General features: G+C 43.0%; 1 protein-coding gene across 3 annotated transcripts; it reads right to left on the reverse strand.

The window, feature by feature from the left end:
- Window positions 1–5,899: 5,899 nt before the first annotated feature.
- On the reverse strand, window positions 5,900–15,931 carry Ctxn3 (cortexin 3). Of its 3 annotated transcripts, XM_032885601.1 has the most exons (4): window positions 15,843–15,931; window positions 14,795–15,457; window positions 11,072–11,150; window positions 5,900–6,968 (listed from the first exon to the last, which is right to left on the reverse strand). In XM_032885601.1, exon 4 carries the CDS (start codon window positions 6,870–6,872, stop codon window positions 6,630–6,632), a length of 243 nt encoding a protein of 80 aa, XP_032741492.1. In that variant the 5' UTR covers window positions 6,873–6,968; window positions 11,072–11,150; window positions 14,795–15,457; window positions 15,843–15,931; the 3' UTR covers window positions 5,900–6,629. The 3 variants fall into 3 exon arrangements, with proteins under 3 accessions (XP_032741492.1, XP_032741494.1, XP_032741493.1); XM_032885603.1 differs by lacking the exon at window positions 11,072–11,150; XM_032885602.1 differs by lacking the exons at window positions 14,795–15,457; window positions 15,843–15,931 and adding an exon at window positions 12,470–12,553.
- Between the last annotated feature and the right edge of the window lie 211 nt (window positions 15,932–16,142).

Consider the following 16,142-nt stretch of genomic DNA (forward strand, 5'->3'; position numbering starts at 1 on the left):
AACTCATGGAAGAGAGCCTGAGAAAAATTGAATGTTTTTCTTCCTCCGGATTGAGTTCAGGGCCTTGAACATTCTAAGTGGTGCCTAACCACTGAGCTTACTACATACCCAGCTGCTTCAGGAGCCTCCTACCGAGTTCCACGTAGAATGAATTATCCAGGTTGCTGCAGTCCCGTACTTGTCCTCAGTCACTGCCTCAGCCATATCTCAAGCTGATGCACATGCAACTGTCAGCCTTTGTCATCAGATGTTTTCCATGTGTAACCAGAGTCATGGGGTGAGAACCAGGTGGGAGGAGTGAGGCCAAGCCGATGTGGGCAGAGCCCCTAGTTGCTACCAGTGCTGTCTCCCACTGTCCAGTTTGAATCCATGATATTTTATCTGAGCTCTGAAAGGTACACAAATGTTGCTTTGGGTTTTCTTGCCTTCTGGTGCTTGCTACAAGCTCTAGGTAGGTCTCTGTGCTCCTTGGGGCTCTCTCTGTGAGCATCTTCTTCAAGTTTCCTACTGAGGAAGTCAGTCTCTCTCTCTCCTACTCCCCCTGTCTCTGTCTCTCTCTCTCTCCCTCCCTCCCTCCCTCTTCTCCTCCCCTTCTCCCTCCCATTCCCCCCTCTGCCTCTGTCTCTTTTTCTCTCTCCTTTCTTTCCCTATCTTTCCTTCCTCTAGGATTTAATCACTAATGTCAGTAAGTATATGCAAGGCATGCTGAATCAAACCTGGAGAAGATTCACAGATAAGGGCACAGCTAACAAATATACCAGGCTAAGTCAGGTTATGAGGAGTTCCAGATGATGGAGCAAGGGGGCTATAAATTTAGGAAGAAGAATTTTTATTTCTTGTACTGGGATATGGGCCTCTACACAGAAATGGTGTGAAGGTATTGGATCGGGTCTGGTATTGACTAGGATGGGGCGCTGAATAGGGTGAGGTGGGAGTGGTAAGTCTCTAGAGAGTTAGAAAATGGTCAAGGGTTTATGGGAATCCTAAGTAACTCGGTCAATATGTGACTGCCCAAAGGATCCTTTTATCTTGGCCAACCACACACATGGTTTTCAGAACAACAAAAACAGAAATGCAGCAATGGAAGGAATATAGTGATGGATGGGCACATTCTGAGTGGGTTAGAGTAGAGCAATTGTCAAAGAGCAAGTTAATTTGATAAAAGGATTTTCACTTTATTGAGAAACAGACTTAATTCAACTTACCAGTGACAACTACATAAAGACTTCAAACTCAAAAGATCCAAACAAAACTGCAAGGGGAATGGATACCAGGTTAATAATCATTTTTGAATAAATTGTCCTTTTCTGTAATATCTTGACTTTGTGGTTTTTTAGAAGGTTGTTTGAAAGGTGCCTGATGAAGCATCACTTCTCCAATCAGAAATATAAAATAAGATAAAAAAAAAACTGTCTGTTTTGGTTCTACTCCTTCTAGTTAATTATACATGGACTTTTCTTTTCCTTTCTAGATACCGGAGTCACCGTGAATCTGATGAGTATTCAAAATTTGATAAAAAGAAGAGATGGCTCCCCAAAGCATTTGACAATACAAAACACGATTGAAGAAACTAGATGTGTTTGTTCTGAGAAACTGGAACTCTCAGCGACTGCACACTCCTCAGTCAGTCTGACCTGTTCATAGATGCTGACATGCTGTAACTCCTAGGTCAGACACAGAGGACATGCTAGAGCGTTATCTTCCTGTCTCTTGCCAACTTCCATGGGACAACTCCGGGTTGGCTGTAGCTAAGCATGTACACACAGTGGGTTGCTTAATGGGAGAGGAATCTTGAAGTCGGGAAATGCCAGTCTTCTGTAATGGGCTGCAAGCAAAACTGCCCAGTTGTTTTCCTAGGAGGAGGAGATACCATCTCAACCCAGACCTCGTCACAAAGAGAAGCACCTTGCCCTTTGCTGGAAATCACTCAGACACATGAGAGGCCTGTGGAGAATGGCTTTCAGTAGTAACTACATCCTCAGAGCAGTCACGTGGAAGCCTAGTAGGAATCGCTGTCATTCCAGATGCAAAACAAGATCTAGTGATGAAAAGTGCAGGACAGGGCGTGCCGACTGATAAGGATGTGCTTTCTACGGAGCAGAGCACAAAAGAATGTAATGGATGCCTTGTGAAGTTAGGTGAGGTCAGAATGAAGCCTGCCTGCCCTTTGTCACTGGCGAACGATGCATGTAACAGAGAAACGGAATACTTCCACAGGCCTCTTCCCACACTCGAATTAGCAGAGTGCAGTGGTACCCTCCATGTTGAAGACCCCCAATGGGAGCGTTAGACCCCAGATAGTCCTGAATCCCCCAGATAATCAAGTGTTTCCTCTGCTTCTATCCTTGTGATAAGGCTCCCATTAAAGGCTCAACAACGACAGAATAACTATAACGGCAACGTGTGACTTTTTAAAAATGATGGGAATGTTATCTCTCAGTTTATTCCTGGAATTTTCCATTTAATATTTTCAGACTGTCGTTGATTTCTAGCCGCTCAACTGCTGAGAGCAAACTTCAGCTGAGATGGCAGGGGAGGGAGAACTGTAGCTGAGAAGAAAGGCAGAACAGAAAAGGATAAATTCTGCTTTCAAACGCCAGTTACTTCTCAGAGGGTAAGTCTTCAGAGTCTCTGGGTCCCCAGAGCACACAGGCTTTCCTTTGATGACCCAAGGACAGGGCAGTATCCAGTCTCTGTGAACACTGTTGGAGGCTTCCTTGTCTGCCATACCCCTTCAGCTAAGAAAAACAGCTCAGAAGCCTGGTTGGATTAAAGGAGGCTTGAAGCCTTTCCCTAGATTGATGAGTCTGTGTTTCGAGAACAGATCTCTGCTAAAGGATCTCTTGCAATTTAACCGGAAACAATTCTGACATATAAGCCGAAAATTCAGGATATTTAAAAATAATACATCAGCTAAGGGACTTCTTTTTCCAAAACAAGTGTTTCCGTGCTGCGGAAAGAGACTAAAATTGCAACCTCTGGGTCAGTCAGCAAATGGATATTTCCAGGCACGGATTTATTAGCTGGTCCCTTTGCTCTGCTTATCCTGGATGACACACAGACAAAATGATGTGATACTAAGCAGTGAAGATTGACAGAATCAGATGTATGAGCAAAAGGGAAGGAAAAGAACCCAGAGATAAGGAAGCATTTTATACCCTATGTGTTTTATAAGCCTACGTCCTGCCATAGGACCCTTTCCTCTGACTCATTATGTGTGAAATGGGACACCCAGCATGGGCAACAACTGTCTTTCTCTGTGGTTCTGAAATCTGCCAAGAATCCATGAAGTTTTACTTCCTTCAAAGCTGGAATAAGATGGGCATCCTAGGGCCGATGAAAGGACTTGGGAGAGAAGAGGTATCTCCCTAGAAAATGCTTTAAATGAAAGTCCTCTTTCTCTAAGCAGTGCATTCGCAGGACTATCAGTCTGGATATTGTAAAACAGGATCTTAGACGACTTTGTGAGCCTTTAGGATGTAGCATTGAATCAGGAAGCTGGAACACATTTCTCCACTACAATAAATCCAGCAGAGTACTCTAATGCTAAAGTAAACGTGCAAACAACAATAAAAGGCTCCTTGAAAAGGGCCCCAGACTGGTTGGGTCCTCGCTCTTCCAGGCAAAGCCAACTGTAGGAGAGGAAGGTCTCCTGTCTACAGAGTGGACATTTGCCCGGAAATTGCATTTCTCCTTTCTCAGAAACAAGACATTTGGACAAAGCTTCAGGGATTATTTATTTTTTTCAGGCAAATAATCCCTTCAGGTACAGGCCAGTTTGACCTTGGATTGTGTGTGCCCAGTACTTTGAGCACCATTTCTGGAAACCTCGTTATAAATCAATAAACAGGACATCCACCTCAGTGCTTCTCTTTACCCGGTGCTTTGGGGCTTAAAATTCTTCTCAAAAGCATTCAGGTTTCTATATGTTTCACAAAGCCAATTCCGAACATTGACATCTTGAAACTACAAGGCTTGGGTTTTAATTTCTTGTTGGTGAATTTTTTTTTCAACATAGCAAACGCATCAATGTACCTTATAGCCTGAAAACATTTGCATATCACACTGTGCAGTGAGGACAATAAAAAGGGAACTTGAATAGGTTTATTTTTTTCTACATAAGTAGAAGTATCTGTAGGATCTGGCTTCTGCCTTCTGAAATTGCATATCTTATGTCCACTTTAACCCTCGAAAATAGAATTGCTCCTGCTTATGAATCCAACAGCAGGAGTTGAGCTCATCTCATCCATACCTCAAGTTAAACATGTTTTGTGCCTGTTTATACTTTAAGAGGATTCTTGCAGGAAGAGATGTTGATGTAAAAACTTAGAGTGTCTTGAAGGACATAAACCACGGACTTGTAATTTAGAGCTAAGACTACAAATGACATCACCATGTTTTTCTGAATCAAAAAGCAGTTCTAGAGTGAGTGACCTTGGGAAAGATATTTTTTCCCATCCGGAGATGCAGATCTACATGACAAAGGTCAACTGAACTCATTATAAATATCTTGTTAGATAGGCGGTGCTACTCTGCAACTCCTGCAACGAGAAAGGCAGGAGAGGGAGGGCTTACCTGACATTTTGAAAATGTGCTTCTCACCCCAAGGAGCCAAGAGTAATTATGAGTGAGCGTGTCTCAGAGGGGATCGATTTACTCTGAGGAGCCCAGAGCTTTTTATCACTTGTTATGGTATTCTTGCTCTGGACAGAGGATGGGGGTGGGGAGGGACACAGTGAAGGGAGGAGAATAAGAAGTTATAATCTGGGAAAATATAGTGTAGAAAAGAAAGGGGCTGGAAGAGCAGGCCTGGGGACCCCCAATGAGTTTACCTTCGGTAGCTGGGCTCAGAGATATCAATGCAAATGGATGGATGTTTCTCTCGTTTTCCCTTATAGAAACTGAAGTTGAGGTTGTCCCAAGGAAGGGGGCAGAAGCTGGAACTACTGACAAGGTTCTTAGTGTCATTTCTTTCTCATGAGTCTACAGTGACTCCTACTATCACAGGGGAGCCCAGCCTCACCTCTGTCCACCATGAGGACAGCAACCTCTCTCCACTGTCTTCTCCAGCCAAGCTATCCTAACCCAAAGATTCCCACTCACACCATCGGCTCCTTACTCCACAACCTTCTCCCCCTTCAAATGTCACGTTCTAGATTCTGTCACGACAATACCATACTGCATAAGGCTTTGCACCACGAGCTCAGATGTGAATTACCATACGGGAGCAACTGTCTCTTGAGCAAATGTCTTCGCTGATGACTTCAGGTTACATCCGTCATTACTCAGGTTTTATCTCCTAGATGGTTGCTCCTTAACTCTATAGAACCAAGCCTCAGGATGAGGATGGAAGACCATGGTGTATCCCGAGGAGAAAGTGAGGAGCTGGGAGAATCTCAGGTGGGATTCTGGATGCTTTATTTGTTTATTTAAGAGAGGGTATTATGTAGTCCAGGCTGGCCTCAAACTTACCATGTGCCTGTGACTGTTACTACTTTGTTTGACAGATTTTTATCATGGTCTTGTGGGGCACTTATAATAAAAATCAGAATATATATTAAGCTCCGCAGATGATTGTGAGGTAGCATTTCAACCATGGGTTGCGGACTTCTGCCACTTAACTATCTCTCAGCCTTGTGACATCTTCATGCTTGCATATTGAGAGTTTCCATTTCCATCCCTCGTATCCCTGCCTTTTCCCTGCTCCCCTTCCTTTTTCCTACATCCCCCTTTAAAACAGGCTACATCTGTGCTGGACAGTCCATAGGCACCCTTTGTGAAAGGGGAGGGAGCATGATGACCTCCCCTGCTCTCTCTTGTCTTTTGGGGAAATGTTACCCATTCAGTAGTACATACCACCACCATCACTTTATCTCAATAAAAAAAGAGGACATATTACTGCATCTTGAAATTTTTTATTTGGTAACTATATGCACATAAAAATGCATAATCCTCTTCCAGCCATAGTCTTCTTGCTAAGCAATCATCTTTCTTTCAAAATATAACCTTGAAGTTGTGCTTGTAACCCATTAGTTCCATCAGGAACGGAAGTACAATAGATTCAAATTATACATCAGTGCATTTAAATGTGTTAGCTATAGGCATACAGAGATTGGATTAGGACTGGTAGTTTCAAAACTCTGTGAACTTTGAGTTTAACATTATTTAAAAATTAAAAATGATAGCATTCTCATCCAGAGTTACCAAGTAAATAACTATTTTTCCTAACCCTACCACCACTTCTTAGTGTTCCCTGCTTTGCAAGAAATATGTAGCCCCTTAACATTGTCTCTACACGGGTTTATTATCTGTTCTGAGCAGACAATGCTTCATTTGACAGTGAAATCTACATAAGTGTTGGTGTGCTTGGTTTTACAATATCTTCAACAATATTCATTTATTGAATAAACACAAATGTTTGCACTTTCCTCCTTGGGGTCTAGAGATATAAACTTTCCATTGTCCTCAAGACACTTTTAACATAATAGCATGTTTATGAAATAATGGGGCATTGTCCTTGGGCCAGTTATGGTTAAAATTACATTTGTTAAGAACATTCAACAAAGAGGAAGCTTTGCTCAGACATTAAGCCCTTTGCCTCCTTGGGAGGGCAGCCTGCTACGCCCCCATTAAGCAAGGGCATGGTCAAACTGCCCTTTCTCTAGACCTTCAAGCCCGTCAGCCCAGGTTGAGGTTGGCATGCTCCGATATGGGTCTAGAAGAATCCGGAAGCACCTGACAATGAGGATGCCCAAAAAGATGAACAACAGAATCACAAAAACAAATGTTGTTTTCTGTTCCAGAGACATGCTATAATCTGATCCGTTCCCAAGGGGTACCAGGGGTGAAGGGACAGGCTGTCCTCCATCCATTGTCCTGGGAATCCAGAGCACAGTATCTTCTGGTTCCCCTTTCTTCCATCATCAGTTTGCAGAGATCATGGTTGCTCCCTGGAGGGGCTGAGTTATCTTCAGGAAGAAAGGAAAGAAGAGGAAGCAACTATCAGAATGGGACCTGGTTTTCTAGAATCACAGCATGTTTCTCAGATGTAGTCTATGAGCCAACTTCTCTTTAAACTAGAGAGACCTCTCTCTCTCTCTCTCTCTCTCTCTCTCTCTCTCTCTCTCTCTCTCCTCTCCATATATATACATATATACAAAATAACCAGATTGTCCTCAGAATGGTCAACTGGGACCAGAAATGCAGAAAGGCTAGGTAAGAAATTCAAGTACAACTCAGAAGAGAAGAAGTTATAAAACAAAGTTGGCTTCAAAGGGTGCTCTTAATATGCAACCTCTCTGCCCAGGACTACTGCTACTCTTCCAACAATGTAACTCTCTCACCACTATAATATTATTGACAAGGTTGAACAACAACCGTGTGCCAGCACTGTGATACACTTGACATCCAAAGGTCATAAAAGCAGGGACCTTTATAACTCCAGTGAGAGGAAACTAAGACCAAAAAGGGAATGTTTAACATAGAAACTCTCAGGGAAGCTTTGGACTCTGGGCTCTGGAGTCTGGTTTCCCCTTTGCTGCTAAAAGGGACCTTAGAGGAGTCAGTGAGTTATGGAAATGCATTCAGAATTTCCTGCATATCTCTCGGTACTGGGATAAAGCTGGATGTCTGAAGAGCATCTGAAGAGTATGCAACGATGTAGAAAAGACAAGAAAGTGTTGCTTCACTTCAGACAGGACTGAAGGAGAGACTGCTTCCTACTGGCCAAACTGAGGGGAAGGTACCATAGAGTCTTAAACCATCAAGGGAGGGTTTGTTTTTTTACCTTTATTCTCCGAAAACAAAGTTTGACCCAGGGAAGAACCTAGAGAGTTGAGCAGGGTGCGATGAATTTGATCAACTATAGCTTAAAGAACAAATTTCTCAATAATGGCTTCCTTGACATCATTATATTGAGGGATGGAGAGAGACAGAGATAGAGACAGAGAGATAGAGAGACAGAGATAGAGAGACAGAGAGACAGATAGAGATACAGAGAGAGACAGAGAGAGAGATAGAGACAGACAGAGAGACAGACAGTTTTTTACATTTTGGTGTTACATTTTACATTTTAGCATTAAATATTGAGGCATTTGTATATTGCTATTTACTTTTAAAGGCAGATACTAGAATATACAAAGGTCATTACAATCTTCAGGCACTGTGCTAAGTCAATTTACATTTTGTAAAGAAAAAAGCCATACACATACTAGGCATGACATAGGCATGATGTTACATATTGCTTGTGATGTAACAGAGTAGCTGGCTATAGAAATTAACATGACTCCAGAAAATTTATGCTCAATGGAAGTAAGCAAGTGAGTAAAGGGAGAAATCATGACCTAACCATCACCACAACCCTTCTTCAGTTTACTTCAGAACATCACCTTTAGTACACCGTTGTTCATCTGAATAACAGAGTACATGTAGTTGGACACATCAACAAATATAAAATAAAATCCCCATTCAAAAGTTTAACAAAGGGGATAACTACCAGCGTCTGAGAGGATGAAGTCACCAGTTTGAGGCTACTGGATCCTTTGGTACCTCTACCGCTTTAATTTTTGTCCCCTGGATTCTGGAATACTTGTCTCATTTATGATTCATGCTCCTTTTGAAGCAAGGTTGAGATAAAAGTTAACTGTATTTTAAAAACAAATAGGCCCTTTAGAAATATAGAAGAGAGTGATGGATTGGGTTTGCCTTGCATTTGCTTATTTTTAAAGCATCCTCCAGCCTTGGGTGTTAATTCTCACTAGGCCTCAAGAAGAGGGGAGGAGAGTAGCTAGGGCCTCCGTTGTAACTTCCTTCTCATAACAGATTAGGGCAATGTGCAGTCACTGAAAATATCCTCATTGGACTTAATCACTCCAAATATAAAATTATCCAAGGGTGAGGATGAGGGTGTGCCATCTGATGGTGAGTGAGCACAAGCCTTCACTGGCACTTTTCTCGCTCACCTTTTCCTGTCCCATGAGTGCCATTCCACTCCTCTGTGTGGCCCTTGCTCTCCTTCCTATTCCCCAGAAGCTCAGTCTGTATCTAGCTTTCCTCTGGCCCGAAAAGAGAAAGAGCCTGTTCTGTTCTCAGAAGAGCTCAGTATGCATTTCTAGATTTTTTTTAAGTGAAAACAATCCACAACCCCCAAAAGTAAATGTAGGAGAAGAGATAACTGATTATATAAATTTACAAAATTAAGGATATCTGGGATCTGTGAAATCAAATCAATCAACTGGGACCAGAGAGAGAACCCATAAGCCCGGGAGATTAACCCCATGCTACAAGACAGCTGAGCAGTGCAACACAGCCTTCTTTCAGCCCACTTCCTTTCCCTACTGCTGGTGTCTGAGCAATGGGAGCTATCGTGGCACTGGATCCATTTTTGCTGACCTTATCCAATCAGGGCAAATGGCAATCAGTGGTCCCTGGGTCAGCGTTTCATAGTTCTTAGGCTCAACCAATGGCAGGTGCACTGTTCATTCAGTGTCTACAGCAATGAAGAAGCCCCAGGGGAACCCTTAGAATGTAGCCTCACCCCTCATCAGACTGCCTCACCCCTCATCAGATTGCCCACCCCTCCCCCGTCCCTTTCAGTCTCCTCGTAAGAGACTCCGGTGTTTCACTTCTCCACAACCTAATTATGACAATGGCTTAAGAATCAGTTTTAATTCATGGTTTTACTACACTTTGCCGGTTACATGGCAAAATGCAATTGCCGATGTGGTTCAGTGGCAGATCGCCTAGTCTATGCTAGGCTCTCTTCTATCCCTAGTACCCACCTTTAGAAGGTAGAGGGTGGGGAGCAGGAAGGGGGGTTAAAGAAAGAAGGAAAAGGAAGAAAGAAGAAAGGAAAGAATAAATTCACAGAGGAGCAAAGAGACAAAGGAAAGGAAGAAGGGAGGAAAGAGAGAAGGAAGGGAAAAAAGGAAGGAAGGAAGGGAAGGAAGGAAGGAAGGAAGGAAGGAAGGAAGGAAGGAAAGGAAGGAAGGAAAGGAAAGAAGGAAGAAGGAACAAAGGAAAGGAAAGAAGGGAGGTAGGTAGGGAAGGAGGAGAGAGAGGAAGGAAGGAAGGAAGGAAGGAAGGAAGGAAGGAAGGAAGGAAGGAAGGAAGGAAGGAAAAGGTGAGATGCAAAATATCCAGTTAATCATAGAAAGCCTTTTTGTGAAGCCTGAATATAGATGGTGATGACAGACAGACAGACAGATCGATACCAATTCAGTAAGAACATGCAAGCAAAAGAATTTTGAAAACTTTATGTAGTGCCCTGTAAATTGTAACGCTCTCCTCTTCCAGCATACCACCGTGCCCAAATTCTTCCTAAAATAACATACATTGGTCAGAGAACCAAACTTTCTTACTAAGCTAATATTTCAGCAAGGAGTGTGTCACCCTAACGCTATGAGCAGTGAGTTTTCCGTGAGACCCGTCCCCACTAGGAACAGGAAGAGACAGGACGAAGGAGCGAAGAAATGCAGAAGGTGGGGCAAGGACGCCCATGGGACCGATGTGCACGGAAGGGCAGTGGAACAGCCATGGGTGCCATGAACAAATGGAGAAATGCTGGCTGAAGAAGGGACGGTTACAAAAGGACCAGGGGACAGAGCGATGCAGAGACAAAGACCGAGTACTTCACGGATTCATTTAGAAACGGTTGAAATCTCTCAAAGAGGCTACTTAATTTTGGAGCCTGCAATCAGCTAATTGGTAATTTACAAATTTAAAATGTTCAACAGCATGCTCAAATTGAAGGGAAAAAAATCAGATTAAAAAAAAATGAAGAAGTAAACTTCATCACTTAACTACTGCAATGCACAAAATATTCAGAACCTAAATTACAAAAAGCCCATCTTAAAGTAAAATGCCCCTTTTTCAGTAAAAATTATTTTTACAAAAAGTTCAGTAGTACTTTTAACTAAATAGTGAAATCTCCCTTTTATGAAGAGCTATAATAAAATCTTTTTTTAATGAACAAAGACATCTGAGAAAATAAGGTTTTGGCGCGATCATCCTAAGTCTTACTAATGGCACACGGCAGTTATTTTAAGTATAAAGAAGGACCATGGTTACTCACAGCAGCGTCTGGCCCTGGTGGGATTTCCCCATCACGCAGAGCATCTGTGTCCTCTCTCTGCCAGGTCCAATTGTGTTTGCTTGGGAAATAAAGTCTAATTTTAATACTGAAGCAACAAGACTCGATTCAAAAAATGCCTTTAAAAATTATATAACATACTCCTTTTCTCAAGTCAAGCTCTATGGACTCTGAAAATGACAGAGTGGAAAGTATCCTGAATTACTCTGGCAGACTTTGTAAGCAGCCTATCTGAATGGGGCCCATTCTCACTGTCCCTCTCCTCATGCCGTCCTAATAATTGCAAAGTGTCCTTTTTGTGCATCCGTCCTTCTTATACACTGCATCCTGTCCATCCTAAATCTAACTATTCCTCCTCCTAGAGGCTCTAGTGCCGGGCCATTGACTCCCTGGGATGTGACGTTCTGATGCTTCCAGAACCACAGAGCAGTAATGCTACAGCAACAGAGGAATCTTCTGTGCTATTAACTTATTTTCCTGTTCAAAATAGAACAACAAGTATCAAATCTCATTTGACTTCTAGTAAAATGGCCAACACACTGGTCAAAATAAAATCCCAAGTGATAGAGTCTAGGGACACCAGGGAACAATATTCTGATTTTGCCTGCTCACCTAGAATGCCCCCAACACCTCCACCTCCAGGTCCTCTTCACGATGCACACTCCTCTTCCACCTGTGTATTTTTTTAATCTCTGTTCTTGGGGGTCTTCACAGGCTAAGCCCTCGCAGCTCCTCTCAGAGAACAAGTATCCATGGTGTGTGCCTCCTTCCCTTGGAAGCAACAACTGCTGAGGAATGCATTGCTCACTTAGGGTCATTGCCTATTTGAGTATAGATCAGATTGAATGCCCGACCCCCAGGAAACTGAATTTGAAATGCAAGGTTCCAGTTAACCAAGTCAATGAAGGGATGAAAACCCAAGCCATTCAGCCGAGCTGAGCTACGAGATCGCTGCATTAGAAACACATCTTGTTTCAAAGAATCGCAGACTAGTTCAAGTCACTGTGACATGTTAATAGTCGTAGATCTTACACAATTTAAAAAGCTAGTAGTTATATGGCTGTTCAGTTTTTCTTGACTTTTGGTGCCAATGGGTGGGGTCCAAAGTATAATAAAACAATCAGCCAGATATAGGCAACTACCCTTCTAATGAAAAGGTCACTCTTACATAATCTGCTTCTTGAAGAAGAATTTCAGTCCTCTAAAATACACTGAATCCTAATGTCTTACATGGAGACTATTAATGTCAACAGGCACTCTTCTCAGACTGGGAGCCCTTGGACATTTTATCTAATTTGCATCTCATTATGCAATTTCACAAAAAGGAAAAATAGTTTCTTATAATCAAAGCATATCTTAGAGCCACAACGCATTTCTTACCTCATTTTTAAAGTGGCAGTGACACACTCAACGGAGGGCATTTGCCACCTCAACCTGCAGGAATGCATACAGACCCCTAATTCCAGAGCCTCACACTTATGTCTCAAATGCCTTCCCTCCTGGAACGCACTGTGGTGGTGGTGGGTATGACAGCTGTAGTCCTTGGCAGCTCTGCCTGGCACGTTCTGGGTGTTCAATAAATAAGCAGTAGGAAAAGATGCTTTCCCTCTTGACCACTTTTGTGCAAAGTGAGATTTATTTCTAGTTTGTGCTATGTAAATAAAGCACACAATGGCACATCAGTTACCTCAAGAGGAGCCTCTATCCTTCCTCTCATCTCTTGGCTGTTAATGCTCTGCTGGGCAGAGTAAGGCAGCACTGTGTTTTAGGTACTCCTAAACCGCATAATTGCCATGCCTAGTTTTTAAAGTTTCTAAGTCAGAAACCTAATTTCGTAAGTTGACATGTTTTTAAAACTAGATGTAAACACAGTCCGTCCGTTAAACAAGAACACTCATGGGTTTGTCCAGTTCACATTGACAGGACACTTTGTCCTATGAAGAGATCCTGTGTACTTCATTACTATTTATCTGGCAGAGTAGGGAGACTGCTATTTAGACAAACAGGAAGGGAGCTGGCTAGGTAGGCAGGACTGAATTTGCAGTGTCTGGCAGAGATGAACCTACCTAAAGTGTTGCGGTGTTCTGCAGTAGCCCTAGAATTGACTATTACTTTCAAAGACTTAAGTAACACATATCCTGAGACTGAGGCTTAGTAAACTCAGTCTCTACCTTTATGCCAGAGAAAACCTCAGCCACATTCTGACTCTCAGAGCTGAAGGTTCTCCCACATAGCTTTGACACACTCTCCCACTCCAAGCAGAAGAACCTCCCAGGTTCAACTGTCCATCACCCCCTAAAACTCTGAGTGAGCCCTCTATATGGGCTTCCTCATTAACTCAGTAAGGCTGACTGCTTTTCAAGCAGTAGCGTATGCAGCTTAGAGTGTCCTCGTGTAGTGCCTGTAGAAAAGACACTGTAGAGGCAAAGTTCTGGGAATCTGTCAGAAACCCTGCATATTAGCCCCGTCAACAGTTTCCACACAGTTGCATATATATATACAGTGATGCGAAATGTTTCATAGAAATTCAAATAATTCACAGGGCAAGCGATCAGCTAACAAACTCCAGGTAAAATGCCCTGAGATGTCAGAGTGCTTCACAACGTTTTCAAGCCTTCTCTTCCACCTTTATTTTTGGTTGACATAAATACATGGCAACATATATATTTTTTTTCTAAATATTGCTTTCCTGTTCCAATACAACACCCACCAGTGCTTGAAAATTCACAAGACAGCTGAGGGCAATTATTATTTTATACTCTTGAAAAATATACTCTAGGACACTAGAAAGCTCACAGGTAATATTTTAACACAAGGCTGGTCAGTTCCAAATGTCAACAGGCAGTTTCTGCAGTCTTCCCACACTGCTGTGTGGAAGGCTTCTTTTCTGCTCATCCCTGCAGAGTCAGTCTGCAGATATGCCTTTTGGAAGTGGACTCTGTCACTGCTGCTGTTTCCTCTGGTTCATTGGGGGAAATGGCTCTTTAACCAGAGCCCCAGTCTCCTCTGTACTTCTTTCTCAACATCATCTTCCCCCCAACACCTGCTGAGAGAGTTTTAAAGAGACTGCAAGGCAGGGCTGCAGTCCAGCCAAGAGCCATGCGGTACTCAGACCTTAACTGGGCAAACTGAAGGCACAATTAGTAAAGTAGCACTGTAAACTTCAAAGAATGAGCCTTCCCGTTCCTCTGGGGTTTCTGCCTTATTCCTCCTGTGTTTTGTGGTAGAAAAGATGTACATGGGGACCCCACCCCAAAGGCTCCTGCTGTCTAGTGCTCACCACTCACTGTCACCAACACTAACTAGGAAGTTACTGAGTTGTGAGCCCTTGTAAACAAAACAAAACATTCTTGTTACCTTTTTAGAAGGTCGCACGAAGTGGGAAACTGTTATGGGCAAACAGTTTCCAAGAATAATTTACTACAGCTTACGAAGGAGGGGGGAAAAGACCTATTTTCCTACTTTTTAAAAATGCAGTATCAGAACCAGGATAAACTTAAATGTGCTCTTATCAGGGGGCTACCGTTAGTCACATTTTACCTTCTTGAACTAACTTTCCCTAGCAGCTGATTAATTAGACTTTAACAGTCAAATTTAAATTCAGCATTTCGACCCAAAAGGCACCTGTGATTGTTGCTCATGCACAAATTACAAAGTTACAGAAAAGCATCTAATTAGCTCAAAGACACAGTTATGATCGAGTACCTGGGTCTGGCTGGGCAACCGCTTGCTTCATCTCCTGGTGAAACAGTTACAGGTAGTTAAAAGCCTGTCTGGTTTCCATTCTTCCCCGGCCAGGCTGAGTTCAAGCAGGAGACAGAGAGGTAGCAGCAGCAGCTGATGGCACACCCCAGCTCTAAAGCTGTTGTCTCTCAGGCTTAGAAACTTCCCATTAAAACCTCGAGTTAAAGGAGCATCGTCTTTCTGTGTGAGGCGTCATTAGCAGCCAATACAGCTGCTTCTTTGAGGCAAGCCATGATTTCAGTTCTGCCTCAGCAACTCTTCCGAGGATTCTGCTTCAGTGAGTAGAGGCAGTATCCTCTCCGTGAGTCTGAAACTGTCTTCAAGAAAACATTAACATTCAAAGGGAGTGCACGGGAGAGCATCACTGGGCATTCCCGAACCCTTTCAAAATCAAAGCTGTAAATCTACCTATGCTGTGTCTTCTCTATTGATTGCTGGCACTGTTCCTGTTAAGGGTTATCAATTAGCACCCTTGCAGCCACCAGCTTTAGTATTGATTATGGCTTATAACCTTTAGGCCAACTCAGTCAATGGAAAGACTTTTCGGGAAGGGCATCACAAAGCATTTGGGGAACTAAGATTCCTTTCCCTAAAGAAAATAAAATGATTTACAGAAAGCAGCATCTGTGGGAGAGGCAGAGAGAAAAAGAATGACTTAAAAAGAAGCGAATCAGATTTTCACCGTATCTGTAAATTTGCTAGCAGGTGGCTGGATATCTTATCCCTTTGGGCAACCCCGGACAACTGTGGCTTCAACAGCCCCACCCCCACCCCCAAACAAGCCACCCACAGGAGACCACACGAATAAAATAGGATTCCGTGGGGGAACTGTTGTCAAATTTAGACTCCAGCTGCATGGCACAATCCTCAAATTACTTTCTTCCATATTTTACGATGAAATTCTTGTTTATAGGGGGAAAACACTATTTCTCTGGAAATACTTCGGCATCATCCTTAAGGAGGAATATCCCTCGGCTTTGTTTGTTTTGGGTTTCTCTTGGCCACTCACCACTCTCTGTGTTGAAGTAAAAGTCCGATCTGCAACAACACACCCAACTGCCAAGTGCTGGGTACAGGAGAGCAAGGCCACCCCTCTGCCCTTCAGCTCTGCCACTTCATCCCTCGGGAGACAACGCCATTACTAAGCAGTCCCGGGAGACCTAGGTGGAGCATCTGCCTAAGAAGACAGCCTTCTCTGTGCGCATCAGACAATGACCCACTCGCATGCCCCCAGACCCCAAGGCTCTAGAATCAGGAGCTGTATTTTAGGGCCTAACATTAGAATCAGTGTGTAATCTCAAGAACGCAT

Source organism: Rattus rattus, chromosome 15, assembly GCF_011064425.1.
Source record: "Rattus rattus isolate New Zealand chromosome 15, Rrattus_CSIRO_v1, whole genome shotgun sequence".
In the NCBI taxonomy this organism is placed as follows: Eukaryota; Metazoa; Chordata; class Mammalia; order Rodentia; family Muridae; genus Rattus; species Rattus rattus.